This window comes from Bison bison, unplaced genomic scaffold (genome assembly GCF_000754665.1).
Source record: "Bison bison bison isolate TAMUID 2011002044 unplaced genomic scaffold, Bison_UMD1.0 scf7180017864260, whole genome shotgun sequence".
NCBI lineage: Eukaryota > Metazoa > Chordata > Mammalia > Artiodactyla > Bovidae > Bison > Bison bison.
The window spans coordinates 8,157,173-8,180,599 of record NW_011494832.1 but is presented as its reverse complement, the minus strand read 5'-3'; the positions used below and the strand labels follow the sequence as shown (position 1 = coordinate 8,180,599).

The 23,427-nt window shown below is 36.3% G+C and overlaps 1 protein-coding gene across 1 annotated transcript in view; it reads left to right on the top strand.

Moving 5' to 3' along the window:
* The window catches only part of SEMA3A (sema domain, immunoglobulin domain (Ig), short basic domain, secreted, (semaphorin) 3A), a 251,914-nt gene that overhangs the window by 180,035 nt on the left and 48,452 nt on the right, over positions 1 to 23,427 (top strand). The window contains exons 7-11 of the mRNA XM_010848141.1: positions 12,547 to 12,689; positions 14,432 to 14,546; positions 14,646 to 14,715; positions 16,287 to 16,431; positions 20,183 to 20,402. Of these exons, the coding sequence (XP_010846443.1) occupies positions 12,547 to 12,689; positions 14,432 to 14,546; positions 14,646 to 14,715; positions 16,287 to 16,431; positions 20,183 to 20,402 (693 nt within the window). The remainder of the gene's footprint in view (positions 1 to 12,546; positions 12,690 to 14,431; positions 14,547 to 14,645; positions 14,716 to 16,286; positions 16,432 to 20,182; positions 20,403 to 23,427) is intronic.

Here is a 23,427-nt window from a genome sequence, read left to right as displayed (position 1 = left end):
ATGGCATGTTGTTCTATGTCCATGCGTTTTAATGCCATTAGGTCATTTGAGCTTTATAGCCTCACCATATTCTCACCTTATGATGAGAACTTGAAACAGATATGTGAAATAATGTTTGAAGGGTCACACAGTTAGTGGTAAAGCTTAGCCAAATGTGACAGCTCCTTACTGTATCCTCGTGCAGTTACTCTGCTATCACCTGTGTGAAGGCAGTTTACAAACTGTAAAATGGTTATAAAAATAGAATAGTGTTCAGCTGAGTTCAAATTAGCAAGGGTTTAAATGGTAATATATACTATCTTAAGAATTAGGATTTGAAGATAAATGACAGAGCCCTGCCTTTAAAAAACTTTAGGAAGAAATTGTAAAGAATATCTAGGGCAGGTGAGATGGTTTAACAATTTCAACTGAAATCTAAGCAAAATATTGTGAGAACCCAGAAGACAAATTTCCACTTGAAGAATTTAAAGAAAGTACTTTTGGAAAATATTAGGAAAAGATCTTGAAAAATTGGCATGATTCTTCATATAGAATTTGCATAAATACAGTCCTTTAAGAGTGAAAGTTTCAAGAATGCAGAATGATAACAGGAGGATACAGATGAAAATGCAATGTGAGGTGAGCCATGAATTATATAGCAAGGGGACTGAATAGTGAGGACCTTGAATGTCTTTATGGAGTCTGAAGTAGTAGAAAGCATCAAGCTTTTACACCAATTTTTAATTAAGAAAGCTGATCTCTTTATTAAAATAGTGAACAGTAACCAAATCGTGTATGTGCATAGACAACCTAGATACATATTACAAAATACATTGCTATAAATATTTGATGCTGCTCGGTACAGTAAAAACTCGGGTCTTGTTCACATCCTAGCTTTGCCAGTTTCTAGTCTGCATTTTGAACGCTTGTTGGGTCTTAATGTCAGACTTCTTTCTGGGATGAGTGTGGCTTAGAACAATGTATAAAAAGGACAAGGAAGGATCAAAGTAACTAGTACCTTTTGTTTTCACTTACTGTTTGTGCTCATCTTCCCATCCGAATCAGCTCTTCTCGGTTTCCTAGCATGACTCATTTTGAACCTTTCTTTGGGTTAAACTATCCCAAGGGCTGTTCATATTTTTCCAGCCAACTAAGCATCAAAAGTTTTTCCAGGCCTATTTCTTGGCAGCCAGAGGTTTTTCTATTCCATAGCCAAAAATGATATATCCATTCTGCTTAGGCTGTTAGCTAAGAATGTGAGATGACCTTATGCTGCATTCCCTGCATTCTCAATGTGCTAGACATTCCCATTCACGGTCTTCTGATTCTTTGGGGGCCTCCCCCCTGCCCCAGGCTGTATCAGAGCTGAAAGGGAAAGAAACCAGTCACTTTGGGTGCCATCCTGGTGTGCTGGCCTTCATCTGGTGAGAGTTTTTCTCTGTCAGCAACTTCCCTGCTAGTTAGCTTGTAAGTATTTTCAAGTCTAAGGCTGTGATATTAGAAATATTTTTTCTTAATTGTAAAAATTTAAAAATTTACATAATTTACACCTGCTCTTTGTTCTTCTTAGTTGTCTATAACAGGTTTATAGCTACCTTATCATCCAGCTTCTGTTTCTGTTTGCTTTCATTAGCAATCTGAGTTTTTGTTACCATTAACTTTTAAACATATATTTACACAGTATATTTCTAAACTTTTATGTTCTATAATTATACAAGCTAGCAGTTTTTGAAGGCCTGTGATACAGCAATATAAATAGGTTAGGTAGGTAAGTAGATAGATAGATAGATACACACACAGAGACATATATATATATATAGATAGATAGATATTGATGTAGATGTATATATGTATATATTCTAATGTAATTCTTTCATCACCCCTCAAAGACATGTGCCTCTGACAGATAAGAAAGTTGAGACTAGTTGACATTTATTAATTTTTTGATGTTACAAGTCCAGTGAGTGGGAAAAGCCTCATTTTACCCAGTTTTTATTTGACTCCTATCACAGGAGAGTTTTTATATATGTACAGTGAGGTAAGAATTTATTTTTATGTTGTTAATTCAAGGTATATATTTAGTAAGGATTTTCCTTCATACATAAATCATAATGTCAGTGAAGTCACATTTCAAATGTGAAGAAAACAAGAGTCTATGTTTATTTGTGAACTAGGTGAATTTTCAAGCCTTCCTGTCCTGTCATAATGGTGTTAGGACTGATTCAGAGAGTTAGGTAATTGGCACTGTTGTTCTACAGTGGGCTTTTGTTCCTTCTGTTCTGCTCTAGAACCCCCTAACATACTTTACAAAAGGATCGTCTGTTTCATGGTGTGAAACTATTCCTCTTAAAGTTGCATAAGAGAGTTTATAATCATTAATTCCATCCTCTATCCCAATGAACTGTCTGTAATTTACGTCCTAGAAAAGCAATGTATGTTATACCATTTGGAGTATAGATACTCCAAAACCTTAAATCATCCAGTAGGTTTGATTCGTTTTCAGAAAAAAATATTTCTATGGTTTTGCTTGAATGTTCTTGTTCTTTGGGGACTTGTGGGTACAAGGGAGAAGTCCAGCCAAATGCTGGTCAAAATGTGCCCATCCTAGCAAATCAGACTGATCCTAATCCTGAGTGCAGCAAAATGTGCTCATAATTTAAGTAAACTCAAGATGCCAAATGAATCATAAAGGGAGCCGCATGTCCTATAACAAGGTGTCATTTCCATTAAGTGTGAGATTGCACCTGAAGGACAGTTTAATTTGCAGCTGCTAAAAATATTTTGACAGAGTGGTACTGTTATAAGTGGCAGGTGGTGCCCAAACGTGAAGTTTGCAAGAAATGCCATGTGTGGGATGAGGTGTGGAAGAATGTCAAGGGGTGCTAAAGGAGATAAAGGGGAAAAGAGAAGAGAAGTGTATTTACTCAGCATTTATTGCTATTATCATGATTAAAGACTCCATGCTTCACATGATAGCATTGGCCCAAGATTATTAAATGTGACTATTTGTTCAGCTTCTATCCCAAGCTCAGGGGCATTGCAAAGGTAGCATAGTACCTGTAAAGGCAAAGTTTCTTCCCCAAAGGCATACCATTTATAAGCTATTCAGATGAGAGAATCTTTCCAACTCTATTTACCCTTCATAGTGTTTACATTGCAGTTGTATGCTGGCAAGATTAATGCACTTTGATCTTGCTTAAATGGATTTTGCCCCTTTCGTTTGATGTTCAGCTTTTACTATATATCCACATGAACTTCCTGCTTTACATGGCAAGAAATATTTTCAAATTGTACAAGCTCAAAGGTTTTGTTAAATCATTCTCACTTGGGATTTTGTGAACTTTACAGAGTAGAGTAATTTACAGAGTTGCAATGTGGAAAAGTATCTAGGGGCATTGTAACTGTTTACATTATTAAAAATCCTGTATGTGCATGTCTGTTATTTTCAATGGACTTGAACATATTAAAATCAGGAATTTGTATCTGGAAATAGGCAATCACTGATTTAATGGGTTACAGAAGACAAATTTTAGAAGAAAAAGTAACTAGTGGGTTTGGGTTTTTCATTTCTGCTTGCCGTTTGCTGGGAGTAACTGGAAGTAGAATAACTTCCTCTGTAAATGCCAGGAATTTTCTTAGATTCCTAAAGAGAACTAATAAAATAGGTCAATCTAAATGAATTTTGGTAAAACTTTTCCATGCAGTGTTTTTGATGACAGGGCAAGTTATTGAATACTTGAGGTTTCACAGGACAGTGGTAATCTCTGACTTCTAATATATGCATTATTCTTAGCTTCATAAAATGAAGAGGCATGCTTTCTGATATTTTAATCCTACTGATGAAATCTAATTTTGAAAAATTGCAAACAGATAATCTATTTTACTACATTAGTTACCTAATACAAAGGGATGCAATCAAAAACAAAAAGCTTCTTCTCAATTAAAAGAACATTTATAACATTTCAGTAGAACCTTTTGAAAAACCACTATGGTATAATAACTCTTAGAAATAGTTGCAGTTTAAATAAACACATCTAAACATTTCTTTAACCAAGAACTTAAACATTGTCAAAGCTATGATGAGTTCTGTTCATTCCCAAGCTTTAACAAACTACTTCCAAAAGCAATAAAATGTGATATATCTTAAAAAAAAAAAAAAAAAAAAAGCACATTTTAGTTCAGCAAACTCATTCATCTATTTCTTCATTTATTCATTCAGGAGCAATGTTCTGTTTGAGAAATTTGCTTAGCCTGGAAGAAATAGGGAAAAAATAGGGAGATCAGCTTACAAGAATAAAGAGGAAGAAAATACATCATTAAATAGAGTTTTTTTTTTCTAATTTTATTTTATTTTTAAACTTTACATAATTGTATTAGTTTTGCCAAATATCAAAATGAATCTGCCACAGGTATATATGTGTTCCCCATCTGATTGAGGAATATGCACCAGGTGCGAGGAAAGAGTTTATATGTTAAAAGGAGGTAGAATATACAAGGTGGATTGAAGAAGGTAAGGCCACAAGCAAGGAAAACATGAGTGTGGGTGCCAGGGCAGAAAAGATAAGGGCATACATTTAGGTAGCTGCAGTGAGATAGATTCACATTATGCTTAGGGGAATTTTTGGTCTATTAGAAGCTGAAGGTAAGAGAGGGAGAAATAATGGACAAACGATTGTCATAAAAAATGAAGGTGAGCATCATAAAAAAAAAAAGAATTAAATGATTTAGAAGAGATAGAAGCAAATTTTCCTCCATGTTATGTGAACTAAATGACTGTGAAGATGGTAGATGTGGTGTTTTCTGGAATGATATGTGGGTTTGCTAAGGAGTTAATAAAGGGAAACTGTGGTTGGTTCTACTGAAAAATAAGTCAGAGGTTTTAGTCCATGGATGGTGTGGCTTGCCTTTAGTTTATCATCTACATTAGAGACTGTGAATAGCAACTGACAAGGTTTCCCACTTCCTCTTACTGCTAGAAAGCTCTGAGCCAAAATCATGGTCCATCTTGAGCATATGTATTGATAAATGTAGTCTCTACTTTGAACCCTGTTACTGACCTGGAATAGTATCAGCCCTATAGACCTTTCTGGTTGCGACAACTTGATTTATGGTGGTCATATCCTATAGGGGACTGGAATGCAAAAGTAGGAAGTCAAGAAACACCTGGAGTAACAGGCAAATTTGGCCTTGGAATATGGAATGAAGCAGGGCAAAGACTAATAGAGTTTTGCCAAGAAAGTGCACTGGTCATAACAAACACCCTCTTCCAACAACACAAGAGAAGACTCTACACATGGACATCACCAGATGGTCAACACCGAAATCAGATTGATTATATTCTTTGCAGCCAAAGATGGAGAAGCCTATACAGTCAAGAAAAACAAGACCAGGAGCTGACTGGCTCAGACCATGAACTCCTTATTGCCAAATTCAGACTTAAATTGAAGAAAGTAGGGAAAACCACTAGACCATAAGGTCTATGATATACATAGATTATACAGTGGAAGTGAGAAATAGCAGTGGAAGTGAGAAATAGATTTAAGGGCCTAGATCTGATAGATAGAGTGCCTGATGAGCTATGGACTGAGGTTCATGACATTGTACAGGAGACAGGCATCAAGCCCATCCCCATGGAAAAGAAATGCAAAAAAAGCAAAATGGCTGTCTGGGGAGGCCTTACAAATAGCTGTGAAAAGAAGAAAAGTGAAAAGCAAAGGAGAAAAGGAAAGATATAAGCATCTGAATGCAGAGTTCCAAAGAATAGCAAGGAGAGACAAGAAGGCCTTCCTCAGCAATCAATGCAAAGAATAGAGGAAAACAACAGAATGGGAAAGACTAGAGATCTCTTCAAGAAAATCAGAGATACCAAGGGAACATTTCGTGCAAAGATGGGCTCGATAAAGGACAGAAATGGTATGGACCTAACAGAAGCAGAAGATATTAAGAAGAGATGGCAAGAATACACAGAAGAACTGTACAAAAAAGATCTTCATGACCCAGATAATCACGATGGTGTGATCACTCACCTAGAGCCAGACATCCTGGAATGTGAAGTCAAGGGGGCCTTAGAAAGCATCACTATGAACAAAGCTAGTGGAGGTGATGGAATTCCAGTTGAGCTGTTCCAGGTCCTGAAAGATGATGCTGTGAAAGTGCTGCACTCAATATGCCAGCAAATTTGGAAAACTCAGCAGTGGCCACGGGACTGGAAAAGGTCGATTTTCATTCCAATCCCAAAGAAAGGCAATGCCAAAAAATGCTCAAACTACCACACAATTGTACTCATCTCACATGCTAGTAAGGTAATGCTTAAAATTCTCCAAGCCAGGCTTCAGCAATATGTGAACCGTGAACTTCCTGATGTTCAAGCTGGTTTTAGAAAAGGCAGAGGAACCAGAGATCAAATTGCCAGCATCCGCTGGATCATGGAAAAAGCAAGAGAGTTCCAGAAAAACATCTATTTCTGCTTTATTGACTATGCCAAAGCCTTTGACTGTGTGGATCACGATAAACTGTGGAAAATTCTGAAAAAGATGGGAATACTAGACCACCTGATCTGCCTCATGAGAAATTTGTATGCAGGTCAGGAAGCAACAGTTAGAACTGAACATGGAACAACAGACTGGTTCCAAATAGGAAAGGGAGTACGTCAAGGCTGTATATTGTCACCCTGTTTATTTAACTTCTATGCAGAGGACATCATGAGAAACGCTGGACTGGAAGAAACACAAGCTGGAATCCTGATTGCCGGGAGAAATGTCAATAACCTCAGATATGCAGATGACACCACCCTTATGGCAGATAGTGAAGAGGAACTAAAAAGCCTCTTGATGAAGGTGAAAGTGGAGAGTGAGAAAGTTGGCTTAAAGCTCAACATTCAGAAAATGAAGATCATGGCATCCGGTCCCATCACTTCATGGGAAATAGATGGGGAAACAGTGGAAACAGTGTCAGACTTTATTTTTCCGAGCTCCAAAATCACTACAGATGGTGACTGCAGCCATGAAATTAAAAGACACTTTCTGCTTGGAAGGAAAGTTATGACCAACCTAGATAGCATATTCAAAAGCAGAGACATTACTTTGCCAACAAAGGTTCATCTAGTCAAGGCTATGGTTTTTCTTGTGGTCATGTATGGATGTGAGAGTTGGACTGTGAAGAAGGCTGAGCGCCGAAGAAGTGATGCTTTTGAACTGTGGTGTTGGAGAAGACTCTTGAGAGTCCCTTGGACTGCAGGGAGATCCAACCAATCCATTCTAAAGGAGATCAGGCCTGGGATTTCTTTGGAGGGAATGATGCTAAAGCTGAAACTCCAGTACTTTGGCCACCTCATGTGAAGAGTTGACTCATTGGAAAAGACTCTGATGCTGGGAGGGATTGGGGGCAAGAGGAGAAGGGGATGACAGAGGATGAGATGGCTGGATGGCATCGCTGACTCGATGGACATGAGTCTGAGTGAACTCCGGGAGTTGGTGATGGACAGGGAGGCCTGGCGTGATGCAATTCATGGGGTTGCAAAGAGTCGGACACGACTGAGCGACTGATCTGATCTGATCTGATGGAAAAATACATGGTATAAATACATTTGTACTTATTTCTGTAGCACTGTATGGATAGATGCCTTAGAAGAAATAGATAATACATGTATAAGTTAGATTATTCCAAAAATATAATTCTAAAGTGAAAAGACTGAATTTTGCTGGCAAAGTTAATGCTATAAAACAGAGAAAAGAAGTGGAAATTATAGCAAGAATACGTTTGAAAATAAATTTAGACTACAAAACAGAAGTCCTGCAGGAGATGGAGGCAATTTAAGGTAAACTAGCATTTAGATCTAGGTACTGATCTTCACATTAACCAAAATGGAAAAGTACGAGCAGAAGCAGTTTATAAAGAAAAGTTGACGAGTTCTTTGCTGGGCATAATGAATTTAAGTTGCAATAAGATATCTAAGTAGACTATTGTAGCCAAAATTTTGAAATGCAGAAATGAATATAGGAAGAAAAGAAAGGCTGATGTAGTCTGGTGATACTGCAAGCTACAAAAGTGAATAAATTCCCAAAGGAAAAAACTTTAAAAATATAATAAAATTAAGAATATTAAAATAGTAGAAGAAATACTAGGAGAGGCTTTAATTATAGGAATAGAAGGAAATAAGAAGTGTCTGAAAAGAAATTTAAGGAACATATATATTTAGGGTTTTCAGAAAAATAGTGCCAAAGGAAATTGTGAAGATTAGATCATTAACAATTGAGGTTCAAAGTCCAAAAAAATAAAAGGCACAAGCCAGAGAAGCAATAAAAATTGTTGGAAAGATGTGACTGCTTTATTGTGCCAATGGCTGATGACAACCAAAGAAGAATGAGGAATCAGTTGGCTGATGAGGTGGTTCCTGTTGACTCACACTAAGAACACTACCAATGGGGAAAGAACTCTTGTATCTCCTGGTCTAAGGGATAACTTCCAAAGCATCTCCCGCCAAAGATGCACTAAACTGGGCTAGTCTTCCTTCTCCACTCTCAAATCTGTTCTTCCTCAGTTGTTCCATCTCAGTGCTGCTAAGTCACTTCAGTCGTGTCCGACTCTGTGTGACCCTATAGACGGCAGCCCACCAGGCTGCCCCGTCCCTGGGATTCTCCAGGCAAGAACACTGGAGTGGGTTGCCATTTCCTTCTCCAATGCATGAAAGTGAAAAGTGAAAGTGAAGTCGCTCAGTCGTGTCTGACTCTTAGCGATCCCATGGACTGCAGCCCACCTGGCACCTCCATCCATGTGATTTTCCAGGCGAGAGTACTGGAGTGGGGTTCCATTGCCTTGTCCGTCCATCTCAGTAAATGATCCTTATCCAACCAGATGTTTAAATCAACTTTTCTTTAATTTGTCCATGATTTTTCTTACTACTTCTCATATCCAATGTCTTATCAGTGAATGTAATCCATTTTTTCTACTTTCACAGAATCTCTGCATTTGTCTCCTCTGAGATACAAGTCCACATCACCATAATTTCTCACCAGCCTTCAAAGTGATCTTCTTGCCTTCATTCTTGCCTGAGTATATATGTATTTTTTCCTACAGAAGCCAGTGATCTTCTAAAAACAGAAACCTGATAATGTCATTACTAGGTTTAAAATACTTTACTGGTTTCCCTTTTAGCCATTAGGAAAATAAACTACTGAACAATAAACTTCCTTCTTACTGTGGCCTGGTTTAACTTTTTGTCATCATCTCTGACCACCTCCCTCCTCTGTTGCGTAAAATTCTCTGTGGCTTCTGTAACCTCACACCTGTGTTCCTTCTACCTGGGAAACTCCTAGATATTCTTCAGGTCTTGAATTGTATGTCATTTCTTCTGAGAAAAACTTTCCCTAATTCCATCAAAGCAAGATCAGTTTTCCCTTCATTTTTCATTACAATCATTTCAAACTCTCTATTTTTCCAAATTATGTGCAATTTAATAATTTCTGTGTTTAATTGTTGGTATTCTCTCACAGACAGTAAGCACCATGTAGGCAGAAAACATTTCCCCTGATCCTCCACAATTCAGAGCACAGAGCAAGTGCTTAGGAAATATTTGATAAATAAAATACAAATGGTGAGAGATTGTATGAAGAAGGGGGATTGTTTATTGGAGCAACCAACAGTCTGTAGATTACTGGATTGAGAGCAAATAGAGAGAGGCCTTAGACATATAAAGGAAGAGAAATAATTCTTCCACAGAATGGAAGTAAAGAAAGATTGGGTGGGGAAGGAAGCAAAAGAAGGGAGTTCTTACTAAATGGCTTTGGTCTCAGTGGTATAGCAGATAAATAATCCATCTTTGGAGGATAAATTGAGAGATGATCCATTAGTTATTTTGAAGACAGTGAGAATGATTTTAAACAGCAGCAGATAAGTCTAAAGTGAGTCACTAAAAGTAAATAAAATAATTCCTTAGCGACATTAGCATTTAGGATAAATAGTTTGAATGTATGTACATCCATTTACAAAGACTATATGATTTTCTTCAACCTTGCTTAGATATGAAGACAGAGGAAAGTTCTGGGGTTGTATAGGCAGGTAACTGGAGGTTTAGGAGGCCAAAAAGTTCTAGGATGATAAGGAAGACAATTAGAATGACTGGATTAGATAAAGAGGAGGATTCACCAGAGAGAAGAGAAATAGACTGAGAGAATGACAGAGAGGGGCAAGGAAGAGAAAGGCAAATTTTGGGCTCCTAAGAAATAGAAAATGAATAGTGAGCAAAGGTTTGGGCCAAAAAGTAAATATATATAAGATTTTCTAAATTCAATATATTAAAAGAATGGCTTCTTTTAAATTTTTGGAAAACATCAACTAAAGGCCTGATTTATTTTGAAATTAGAGTGAATATTTTGTTTAAGATAATTATCTAAATTTATTATAGCCAGGTCACATTAAATTGACTTTGTTTTTCTTTGATATTCTCTTTTTCTACTTTAATATGTTTATTTTCTGTGCATAATGGCACGTTTTTGTCATATCTGAAGTTATGTCAGATTTAATTTGGCTACCAAATCCTCTGTGCGTATGGTGTCAGGTACCAAAGAGATACTGGGATTGAAGATCTTTTAACAATGTTATACATGATAACTTGCTTGATTTCCCACTAGAATCCACTTGTGTAAGATGATAATTATCCTCACATATTTTAGAGACAGACCATGATGCTTGATAAAGTCTTCTTTTTTATTTAGTCTTCTTTATTTTGAGCTGGAGGATAATTGCTTTATACTATTACACTGCTTTCTGCCATATGTCAACACGATTCAACATGGAGCCTCCCTCCCACCCCCACGCCACCCCACCCCACCCTTCTAGGTTGTCACAGAGCACCAGGTTGAGCACCCTGAGATGCTTGATAAGCCCTTCTTTCATGCCCAAATACCAACCTAAGAGAATATCTATAAGTATAAAATACTGTTTGCTTTGTTTTTATTTATTCTTCTATCATCACTTTTGCTTGATTATAACTTTCTGGAAGAAAATCTATGACAAACCTAGACAGTATATTAAAAAGCAGAAATGTTACTTTGCTAACAAAGGTCCATATAGTCAAAGCTGTGGTTTTTTCCCATAGTCATGTATGGATGTGAGATTTTGACATTAAAGAAAGCTGAGCACCAAAGGAGAAGGCAATGGCACCCCACTCCAGTACTCTTGCCTGGAAAATCCCATGGATGGAGGAGCCTGGTAGGCTGCAGTCCATGGGGTCGCTAGGAGTCAGACATGACTGAGTGGCTTCACTTTCACTTTTCAGTTTCATGCGTTGGAGAAGGCAATGGCAACCCACTCCAGTGTTCTTGCCTGGAGAATCCCAGGGACAGGGGGAGCCTAGTGGGCTGCCATCTACAGGGTCACACAGAGTCGGACAGGACTGAAGCGACTTAGTAGCAGCAGCAGCAGAGCACCAAAGAACTGATGCTTTTGAACTGTGGTATTGAAGACTCTTGAGAGCCCCTTGGACTGCAAGGAGATCAAACCAGTCAATCCTAAAGGAAATCAGTCCTGAATATTCATTGGAAGCACTGATGCTGAAACTGAAGCTCCAGTACTTTGACTCGTTGGAAGAGACCCTGATGCTGGGAAAGTTTGAAGGCAGGAGGAGAAGCGGACAACAGAAGATGAGATAGTTGGATAGCATCACCAACTTGATGGACATGAGTTTGAGCAAGCTCCAGGAGTTGGTGATGGATAGGGAAGCCTGGCATACTGCAGTCCATGGGGCTGCAAAGAGTTGGACATGACTGAGCAACTGAACTGAACTGAACCTATTTGAGAACCAGGAAGGGATTGGTATACTTGGCTAGGAGTAAGGTATGGAAGGAAGGGTAGGTAGAAGAGAAGGCATGAAGAGTAGCTCCATGTCATAGAGGGACCAGTCATAGATGGCTTCGTTACTGTAAGGAGTTTGTGTTTTACTGCCAGTGATTCGAAAAGATATAGGAGGGTTTAGAGAAGTAGTGATGTATCAGAGGTACACCCTGACCTATTCGGTGGAGATACAGCGAACTCAAGAGTGACATCAGGGTTTGGAGCTTGAGTATCTAGTAAATGGTGTTCCCATTTAATGAGATGGGGTACAACTTGAGAGAACTTGTTTTGCTTTGTTTTATAGGAATCTCACCTCTCCCTTCCCACCCAGTTTTTACTGGAAAGTGGAATAGACCAATTGGTAGTGTGATTTAAACTATTATATGCTTGAAAAAAAAGAATAATGATGATGGCAATAAGTAATGCTTGATAGCTCTTACAGTTTACAAAATATTTTAATATCCAATAATGCATCTGCATTATCTGGTCACACCGAGGATGTCTGTATCTATTCCTGATTTTTATTGGAAAAAAATAACTTTTTGAAACATAAGTGATTTGTAACATACTTTAAAATGCATAAAGAACAGTTTGCATCTGCTGAAAAGGAGTGAACCCAGAAAATTAGCTCGTGAAATATGTCAAATAGGAGTTAAAAGAAAATTGAAAATAGACTATAATGAATGATCTCATTTACCCAATTGTTAATTAATATATATGCTATAATTTGTCTCTCAGATCCAAGGTTCATTAGTGCCCACCTCATCCCAGAGAGTGACAACCCTGAAGATGACAAAGTGTACTTTTTCTTCCGTGAAAATGCAATAGATGGAGAACACACTGGAAAAGCCACTCACGCTAGAATAGGTCAGATATGCAAGGTGAGGTAAAGAAAAAAATGATAGTATCATTGTCTAATCACAGTTTTTTTCTCCTTTCCCATCTTTGTACAAATACAATAAAAATATGGCTAAAAAGCCTGCCTGATCATTGTAAATATTTAAATGGCAAAAACTATTGAAAACATATTACAGTTGCTTATGTATAACCTCATAGTCAAACATGCTGGTGGAGGTTGTCACATACTAGTTCACAAGTACATTAAATAATACTAGTTTGAAATTCAAGAGAAACAATTTTTTATATTACCTTGGAAAATAGTTTTTGTATTCTCAGACTTAGTAAAGTTTCCTACAGTGTGTAGGTTTTCGATGAATATATTTTGTTGGAAATAACTAAAGTATTAATATAAAAGAAAAGACATTATAGCTTATTTTTATAAGTTTATTGCCTTCAGTGTGCACGTACAAAGCACACATACATAATTTTGAAGCTGTGAGCTTTCATATACTGTGTGGCACAAAATTGGATGTGAGATGCATTATACTGTTAGATAGAATAAAAAATTGGTCAGTAAATACTTAGGGCTAAATAGTGTGAACATATGATAACAGTTCTGTTCTTACCCTCTGTACTGTAAAATATAGTATGTATGCAATATGATTAAAGCCAACTGTTATTGTATTATTAAAGCACCTTTCATCTCAAGAAAATCATAAGGACAAAAGTCACTTATTGTCTTCAAATGAAATTAATTTTTTAAAAATAATGAAATTTTACAAATCACTCTCTTAGAAGAGGGGCGTAACCTCTTTTCTTCCCCAATCATGATTTAATTATTTATCTGTAGTATGTTAAATTACTGGAAAATTATAAGTTTTAATGATCTGGAAACGTACAAATGATATATGAATATATGAGAATCTTTTCTCCATAAAATACAGAGCATCATTAAAAGCATTACTTACAAGGGTTAAAAAAAATCTTTATACTAATAAAATCATATAAACAAAATATAAATCAGTGTTATAATTTTGAGGAAAAGTTATATTTCTTCAAAAATATGCACATAAATGCTATTTTAAGTCTAGAAGTTGCCAGTAAAAGCATATCATCATAATAGAATTTATTGCTACATTGGGTTACAGTTAATTTTCATTTTCAATGAGCAGTTACTTTTTCAATATGTTACTCTGGAATGAGTTCTTTACTAAAATTTTTCTGATGTTTTTTTCAACATGCTATTTGTAAAGTCAGAATTGTTTCAACTGTTTGAACTTATAAAAATACTTAATGCTTAGCATGCTTTTGTGTTGTATTTTGAGTATGGGTTATGAGGCATGCAGTTATTCTTTCATTCAATAAATACTCATTAAGTGCTACTATGTGCAAATGTGCTTATTTCCATGAACCAGCTTACTTAGATGGGTAAAATCTTACTACATAAGAGAGAGAGACTTAAAGCAGACAAAACAGACACAAGAGTAATATTGTCCATTGCTAAGTGGTAACAGAATGGAAAAAGTACAGTGACTGTTTAATGCTAAGGGATATTTATTATAAGTCACTCCTTGAATCAGGTTTGAATGACTAGATTGTACCAACAGTAGGATAAGAATGCAGTTACTTATATCTAGTCATTTAAAATTCATTTATCAATTTGAAAAATGAGGAATTGCGTTTTGTGTATGTTTCATATACAAAAGATAAGAAACGATAAAACTAATATTTTAAATTATCATTTGCATGCACAGTTTTTAAAACCATTATTCCCTCCATTCAGAATGACTTTGGGGGCCACAGAAGTCTGGTGAATAAATGGACAACATTCCTCAAAGCTCGTCTCATTTGCTCAGTGCCAGGCCCAAATGGCATCGACACTCATTTTGATGAATTGCGTAAGTAGCTAATGATGTTGGTGTTGCACAGAGTATACTTGTTCAGGCTTTGCCATAACCTTCAGAAATGCAAATTTCCCTAATTTTATTTTTAAACAGAGGATGTATTCCTGATGAATTCTAAAGATCCTAAAAATCCAGTTGTATATGGAGTGTTTACAACTTCCAGGTAAATAGCATTTTACTCTCTTATTATCATAGAAAATCCATGTCCTTTAGACACTGTTTTAAGTGTCCATATTTGTGAAAATATGTTTTTGAAAGAACAATGTTGGCTTAACCTTTGAGCTCTTGTGCATTCTTGGGTGCTTGAAACAAGTCATGATGTAAATCATTTTATACATAAATTTTAGCAAAGAAGTTCATTACTATAAATTTAACAATGAAATGCATTCTATGCCCTATGTATAGCTTTGACTTGAAAAATTTGAATGAAATATAAAATATTATAGAAATCTGTGTTTTGTTAACAGTTTATAGTAATATAAACTAAAGGTGAAAAATCTTTTTTTCCTCTTCTCTCCTTTCTCTTCTCTCTTGTCCTTACCCTCCTTCTCTCTCACCTCCTCCATCTCCCTCCTTCTTCACCTCCCCCTCTCTTCCCCTCCTCCTTTCCTCATTTTCATCTCCATCAAAGCTCTTGCTGTCAATCAAACAGCATGTTTTCTGACTGTTCTATTCAGCATAAAGTTTACATTACCTGGAGTTGCTGAATTAAATATATATTTGCTGCTGCGCTAAGTTGCTTCAGTCATGTCCGACTCTGTGCAACCCCATAGACGCAGCCCACTAGACTCCCCTGTCCCTGGGATTCTCCAGGCAAGAATACTGGAGTGGGTTTCCATTTCCTTCTCCAGTGCATGAAAGTGAAAAGTGAAAGTGAAGTCGCTCAGTGGTTCCCAACTCTTAGCGACCCCATGGACTGCAGCCTACCAGGCTCCTCCATCCATGGGATTTTCCAGGCAAGAGTACTGGAGTGGGGTGCCATTGCCTTCTCCAAATATATATTTACATGCATATAAATAGTGTTATGTATTTGGATATGTATAAATGTTTAAAAGGGAAATAATTTAAAATCAAAAGTCAGGAAAACTGCTGCAAAGGACTGTGATAGCATAAAGAAAGATTAAACTATAATGTCCAATACTGATTTATTCTATAAGTATTAAAGCCATTAAAATTCGATTGGACATATTCACTTAATTTTTTAAAGTAACATGATATGAGTGTATATATTTGTGTCATATATTTTCTATTTATGATATGAATACATTATTCTATGAGTACTTAGGGGCTTCCCAGGTGGCGCTGGTGGTAAAGAACCTGCCTGCCAGTGCAGGAGATGTAAGAGATGCAAGTTGGATCTCTGTGTCGGGAAGATCCCCTGGAGGAAGACATGGCAACCCACTCCAGTATTTGGCCTGGAGAATCCCATGGACAGAGGAACCTGGAAGACTACAGTCCATAGTGTCACACAGAGTCAGACACGACTGAAGCAACTTAGCATGCACACATTAGTACTAAAGATGGTTTCATCCATGCCTTCTAATTTTGAGCAATGATAATTTGTTCTCTTATGTCTTATTAAAATATATATACACGCAGCTTTAAAAATACTAAACACTATTTGAAGATTTATGCTCAGGTATTGATAATTGCTATCTGAAATTTAAGACATCAGCGTAAATAGCTCTGTCACTGTATAAAAATGAAATTCTGTTTTTGTTCTCTCTTTTTTAGTAACATCTTCAAGGGGTCAGCCGTGTGCATGTATAGCATGAGTGATGTGAGAAGGGTATTCCTTGGACCATACGCTCACAGGGATGGTCCCAACTACCAGTGGGTGCCTTATCAAGGAAGAGTCCCCTACCCACGACCAGGAACTGTAAGTGACCTAGGTGTTCAAGATAGGAAATGAGTACATTTATGCTGAAGACTCAACAAAAAAGCAGCTATGCACATATTTAATGCAGATTATGGAAAAGAATGATTCCAAGACTATAAATGAAAGCAAGATGAGGATTTTGTCTGATACCTTGAAATTCCACATTTAACAACATGTTCTTCAGAGACATCAGTGTTTAAGTTCAGTGCCTACCAGTAGTTATTGCCCATAATTTCTAAAAAATAGAAACTGAAAAGATAGCTTTATTTATTTTCTTTTCTGAAAGGGATATAGTAAAAATGGGTTTCATGGAAAGCTGAGACAGTTAAGATACACCTGGACTTATTCTCTTTGATCATGGTGAAGGCTCAAGAATTGCTATTAAATAGGAGGAAAACGTTTTTGACCAGTATTTTCTTCCTGTGAAAATCCCTCAAATAGGTAAAGAAGATATGCAAGAAATAAAATTACCTCATGGAACAGGGCCCCCATATTTTAACAGATGCTGTCTACTCTCACTGGCCCCTCTCCTCTAGCAATCCTAGGCACACTCCAGCTCAAAAAAATTGGACAGAGCTCATAATAAAACCAGCTTTAAGCCCACAGTTTAAAGTAGGGAGAAAAAAAAGAAAAGATCAATATGGTCAAAAGTCTTGCCTGGAGAATCCCAGGGATGGGGGAGCCTGGTGGGCTGCCGTCTATGGGGTCACACAGAGTTGGACACGACTTAAGCGACTTAGCAGCAGCAGCAAGCAAAGTCATCAATATGATGTCAGAAGTTCTAAAATATGTGGATGGATTCATCCACTGCAACATTTTCTAACCCTAAAAATCTTTAAGGAAATAATTTCATATGATGAGAAAACTTGTTCTTTAAATTTGTTTAATTGTACATGAGTTTTATTGTTTAATTCAAATGCTGTTTTTATATGATTTTATTGGACATAGAATGCTTTTAATCTTGTTTTCTGTATTACTAAACTTACTTAGGATTTCATAAAGATTACTTCTAGTTGATGGATTTTGTAAATAAAAAATTAAATAGACTTTCCGAAGAATAAATGAACAAGATAGAATATCCATTGATTGTAAGAAGCCAAATGGTTTTATAAAAATGCATATGATATTTACTCCATTTCTTAATGATCAACTGTTTTACTTTGTTGATGGACAGTTTTATAACTTATGGCTGTTTTTAATCTCTATGACTAATTAATGTCAGTGTATTCTAATTATAAACTTGCTCTGGGCTGACTTCAACAAACTTGGTGGAAGTCTTTCATTAGATACTGTGCTGTTATTTGGAGCTACAAAGTATTTGATCTGAAGATGTCTACAGTGTGTTTAGAATTAATAGCAATTAAAATTTTATTTTATGTCAGGCCTATTTATATGTATATGCATATTATATTCAGTAGCCCAATTATTGTCCTCATCTTACAGATCAAGACTCTGAGGCAAAGAAAGGAGCCAGGACTAATTCTGGCAGTTTTGTTCTAGAGCCTGAATTCTCACCCATTATTCACAGATAGTTGTTATAGCATGGGGAATCATGGTAGCAATTTGCACCAAGTGCTGGAGGCAGAAGGCAGAAGGCCTTAATTCCTTCTCTAAGCCAGGAGTTAGAGAAGGGCTTCCAAGAGGAGATAGCACCTTGCCCTGTGAATAAAATTCACTTAGATGAATCCATTAATTTCAAAAGTGGGCTTCTCAGAATATGTCCTTCCATCTACACTACTGGAGAAAAACACTGCTGCTGCTGCTGCTGCTGAGTCACGTCAGTCGTGTCTGACTCTGTGCAACTCCATATACGGCAGCCCACCAGGCTCACCGTCCCTGGGATTCTCCAGGCAAGAACACTGGAGTGGGTTGCCATTTCCTTCTCCAATGCATGAAAGTGAAAAGTGAAAGTGAAGTCACTCAGTCGTGTCTGACTCTTAGCGACCCCATGGATTGTAGCCCACCAGTCTCCTCCATCCATGGGATTTTCCAGGCAAGAATGCTGGAGTGGGGTGCCATTGCTTTCTCCGGGAGAAAAACAGTAAGTGGCCTTCAAACAGTGTGTCAATAGAATGACATTTTCAAACAAAAACCTACAGCTTAAGTAGTACTAAATACAATGATAAAAGCTAGGCAAGAAAATGAGACAAATTATAAGATAAAAATCTAAAATAAATAAATCTCTTAATATGCAATCTTACATTTCTAAATTTTTGCAGGTTATTTCTAAATGGTGGTAGAAAAGCAAAAAAAAAATTAATGTCATAAAATATGTTTTATTGTTTCTTTTAGGAGTTTATACTGGAGAAGGCAATGGCAACCCACTCCAGTACTCTTGCCTGGAAAATCCCATGGATGGAGGAGCCTAGGAGGCTGCAGTCCATGGGGTCGCTAAGAGTCAGGCATGACTGAGTGACTTCACTTTCACTTTTCACTTTCATGCATTGGAGAAGGAAATGGCAACCCACTCCAGTATTCTTGCCTGGAGAATCCCAGGGACAGAGGAGCCTAGTGGGCTGCCATCTATGGAGTCGCACAGAGTTGGACACGACTGAAGCAACTTAGCAGTAGCAGGAGTTTATACAGCTATACAGCTACTTGATATTTCATTAAATAAATATTTTTTTTAAATTTACTAAAACAGAAATAATTCCCTAAACCCCTTAACTGATATATTAATGTGTTATTGTGTGTGTATCTGGTTACTATATACATATATATTCATAGATAGACAGACGGTCTTCCCATTTAAAAACAAGTTTTATTTATTTTATTTCTCATGAATTATTAATGATCTGTATCAAGGTAATGACAAAGACAATTGATTTCTCCTTCTAAGCCTCTTGCAAGATCAGGAACCACTTAATTACATTTCAGCTTTCAAACTCTTAAACTAAATGGCAGAAATTACCTAAGTGTAAGGCAAAAAAGCAAGAAACGATGATATTGTACTCTAAAAGCTTTTACCATATAACTAAATGCAATGAAAAGACTAAAATCGGAATTTTCTTGTTTTTGTTTTATTGCCTTAAATGGAGCATTTAAATCAGAGGTGATGTTATGGCAGTATACAACACTGCATTCTGTCTGGCTTTCTATGGCTATCATCTTTTCTGCTTGGTCCAGTGTGTTTGGTCAGTTTCTGTGCCATACAAGTTGGTAAACACTTTGAATAACACATCTTCTTTTCCCCAAAGTTACTGTAATTATTAATAATATTTTTGGTACTTTTGTAGTATTTTTTCAGGGTTATATTAAAATAAAGCAATAAAAAATAGTTTATATTTTCTTAATTTGAAAGGAACATGTTTATGTTTATCATGATATCATAGGAAAATATGAGTGTATTCAAGAAAATTATTGACTTTTTCTAAACTAATGATTAATTGCATGCAGTGATAACATATTTCATTCGCTATTTCAAATTCTTCATTGATAACGTAATGTAGATGGTATTGTCACTAATAAAAGGCATCAGACTTCTGTACCCTAAGTTCATTAGATACATTTATAGTTCCTGGTGAGAAATGATGACATCCCATTGAGACTTAGAATATATTTAGAAAATATATACCACATATTATATCTACTAATTTAAGCAACATTTTTTTTATTTTTGAGTTTAACAGTTACTTAAATTTTAAAAAAATTGCAGATTTAAATTCTAGATAATTGAGGCCATATAATATATAAATTATAGTCCTATTCATTGTATTGTAATCAAAAGATATTATTCTCTTTATTTTAATAGTGTCCCAGTAAAACATTTGGTGGATTTGACTCTACAAAAGACCTTCCTGATGACGTTATAACATTTGCAAGAAGTCATCCAGCCATGTACAATCCAGTATTTCCTATCAATAACCGGCCGATAATGATCAAAACAGATGTAAATTATCAGTTTACACAAATTGTGGTAGATCGAGTGGATGCAGAAGATGGGCAGTATGATGTCATGTTTATTGGAACAGGTAAATGTTTTAACTTCAGCTCTAAATGTTCTTCCAGAACATTGCATTTAACTAATTAAGTATACTAAAAACTGAGGGAATGTTTTATAGTCACTGTCAAGGTATGCTGTGCTGTGCTTAGTCACTCACTCATGTCTGACTCTTTGCGACCCCATGGACTGTAGCCTGTCAAGCTCCTCTGTCCATGGGGATTCTCTCAGCAACAATACGGGAGTGGGTTGCCATGCCCTCTTCCATGGGATCTTGCCAAACAGGGATCCAACCCAGGTCTCCCGCATTGCAGGCGGATTCTTTACCATCTGAGCCACCAGGGAAGCCCAGAATACTGGAGTGGGTAGATTATCCTTTCTCCAGGGGATCTTCCCAACCCAGGAATCGAACTGGGGCTCAAGGTATAGTTAACCTCTGATAAATAACTATAAAAATCCTGAACATTGTCCCATTCTAATGTGTCATGATTTTAGACAAGTTGACATTATTAACTTAAATCTCCTTTTCAATCAAAAGTTGATAAGTTTAATCAGGTAAAGATAATGATTAGGTGAACAATCGGTGTCTATAATTGAGTCATAACTCTTTTTTGACCAGTGGTTTTTCAGGACAAAGATATTGCTCAAACCATGCATAAAATTCCCAAGACAGTCAATAGATGTTCTATAATATATTAATGCAAAACTATCTGAACTTTAAAATTATTGTAGAGTGCAAAAAACTTCCAGAAAATAAATTCTGGCAACACAATTTGTTTAGTGTGTTTACCATACAAAGAGAAACAAAACGAAGCAAACCAAACTTCATCAGAAAAGCAACAAAGTGGGCATAAGGAATCAGCATATACATTTTAGATTCATTGCTATATAAATTTAACAGTATATCTTACCAATTATGTGGCTAGAAATAAGAATTTTGTAGGTAGGTATATTTTCAGAATGAATTCCATTACTGTTATAACATATTACTCTATCTCCCCCCTACTCTCTTTAATAATACTATTTTGAAAGCACCAGTTACAAATCTGAAACTTGCTACTTAGGGTCAGATTCCAAGGTAATAAATTCCTGGTCTCCATTAACGTTAACTGACATAAATCAGTGGGAAAACAGAGTGAGTGCTCCACTGAAACCTTGTGTAATAACATTTATTTTCCCTTGGTGAGAAACAGAGAAAAAAATTGCATTAACTATAGAGGAATGGCATCTGCGCAGTAAGTGCTTTGAAGACTTAAAGTTTTATAACAAAATTGTGAAATACTTAATGTTATCAGGTGTAACAGTGTCAGGTTCTGAGCAATACGTTATAGTTTCCTTTTATGGGGGAGAAAGTTTCTCTATCAAATTAAAGAATCCCAGTGAGACTTGGAGTTCAGTAAAAGTCAATGAATTGCAAGTATCAACTTCTGGTTATAAATATCTTGAGAAATTATAAGATGATAGGATTTCTCTTCAATAAATATTAGTTTGTCATTTAATGTCAAATTATAATTAGATCTCTCTACAGAGTAGTTAAGCTTGTTCGATAAAGTCACACTTGCCTTTTTCTTCACCTCTGGCCTTTAATGTTGAAAAGTCCCCCACTCATTGTCACTGCAACAAAAGCTTGCTTCTGGCAGTTTGACCAAAGAAATCCAAGCTTGAGTTTTCAATTCTTCTTGGGACGCGAGCTGTCTTTAAAGGAACCAATTTTATGAGCATGTTGAACATCTGATGTTGTGGATGGCTATTGGTCAGCACAGAGCAGGGTCATCTGTCAGCAAAGTAAATTGATTACAGTAATTTTACCTTTTAACTAAGTTGCACATTGATCCTGGTTGAGTAATCTGATTCAATTTGTGTGAAATTGTTTGAAATACTACTCAGTAAAACTTGATCTGGAACACAGATAAGGTTATGTTTGGATACTGGAGACCGATCAGAGGCACAGAGTAGATTAACCTAATTTACCTTTAATCTTTGGTGTTATGAGTAGTCTAAGGTCCTGTAAACATAGAAAGACCCTCTTAGAAGAGGGCTTTAAAAAAAAACTTTACAAGGGATACACCAGCAGCCTTTCTTGAGCTCACATACCACATCATATTGATCTCCTGAAAATGGTTATCTGTGGTATGAATAGTTTGAATTATTTTTATGGTGTAACATTTTTTACAGACAAGATTTTTCTTCTCAAATAATTTGTCTGTTAAATTTGATTAAAATGAGCCATGCATAGGTAAAAATAATTGATCATCTGATGAAATGGAATGTCAAAGAGTCAAATTTTTGAATTTCATAAACCCCTGTTCTTTCTTCTATCAAGAATAGAAACATATCTCTAAATACTGGAAAATTAGTAGGCTTCCCAGGTGGTGTAGTTGGTAAGGTTGGTAAAGAATATGCGTGCCAATGCAGGAGATCCAAGATATGTGGGTTAGATCCCTGGGTTGGGAAGAGACCCTGGAGTCGGAAATGGTAACCCACTCCAGTATTTGTGCCTGGAAACTTCCATGGACAGAAATGCTGGTGGGGGTTGCAAGAGTCAGACACAACTGAGCATGTACACAAGTAGCTTCTTAACCCAACTTAGAGTAAAACTGGCAACTCTTAGCATTAAAACACTTTGTATCTTTTAGCAATGAATAAGCAATACTTGAAATCTCTATTAAAATGTATTCACTTTAACAGTTATTTTATTATTTATAATGATGAATTTAAAAATTTTTAGCACTCTGTTAATTAAACCAAAGCCAAAATTGATTAGGCCAATTATTGAAAAACCACTCTAATAAGTAATCTAGTATTTATTATGAGAAGTCAGATTATTGTCATTTAGCACTAAATGGTCATTGAGCTGTCTTTTTAGGGACCTCTAAGCACTAAAGGCTTCCTCATGGGAAGATGATGAGCAGTCGGGCTCTGAAGTTCAACGACTTTTGTTGCTTGGCAACATTGCTTCCATTTTGCTTGAATATTAAATATTGATAGTAGTTCCTGATTTCATGACAAGAACGAGAAAAACTTGTCATGTCAAAGTGTGATTTTTCTTCTTTTTT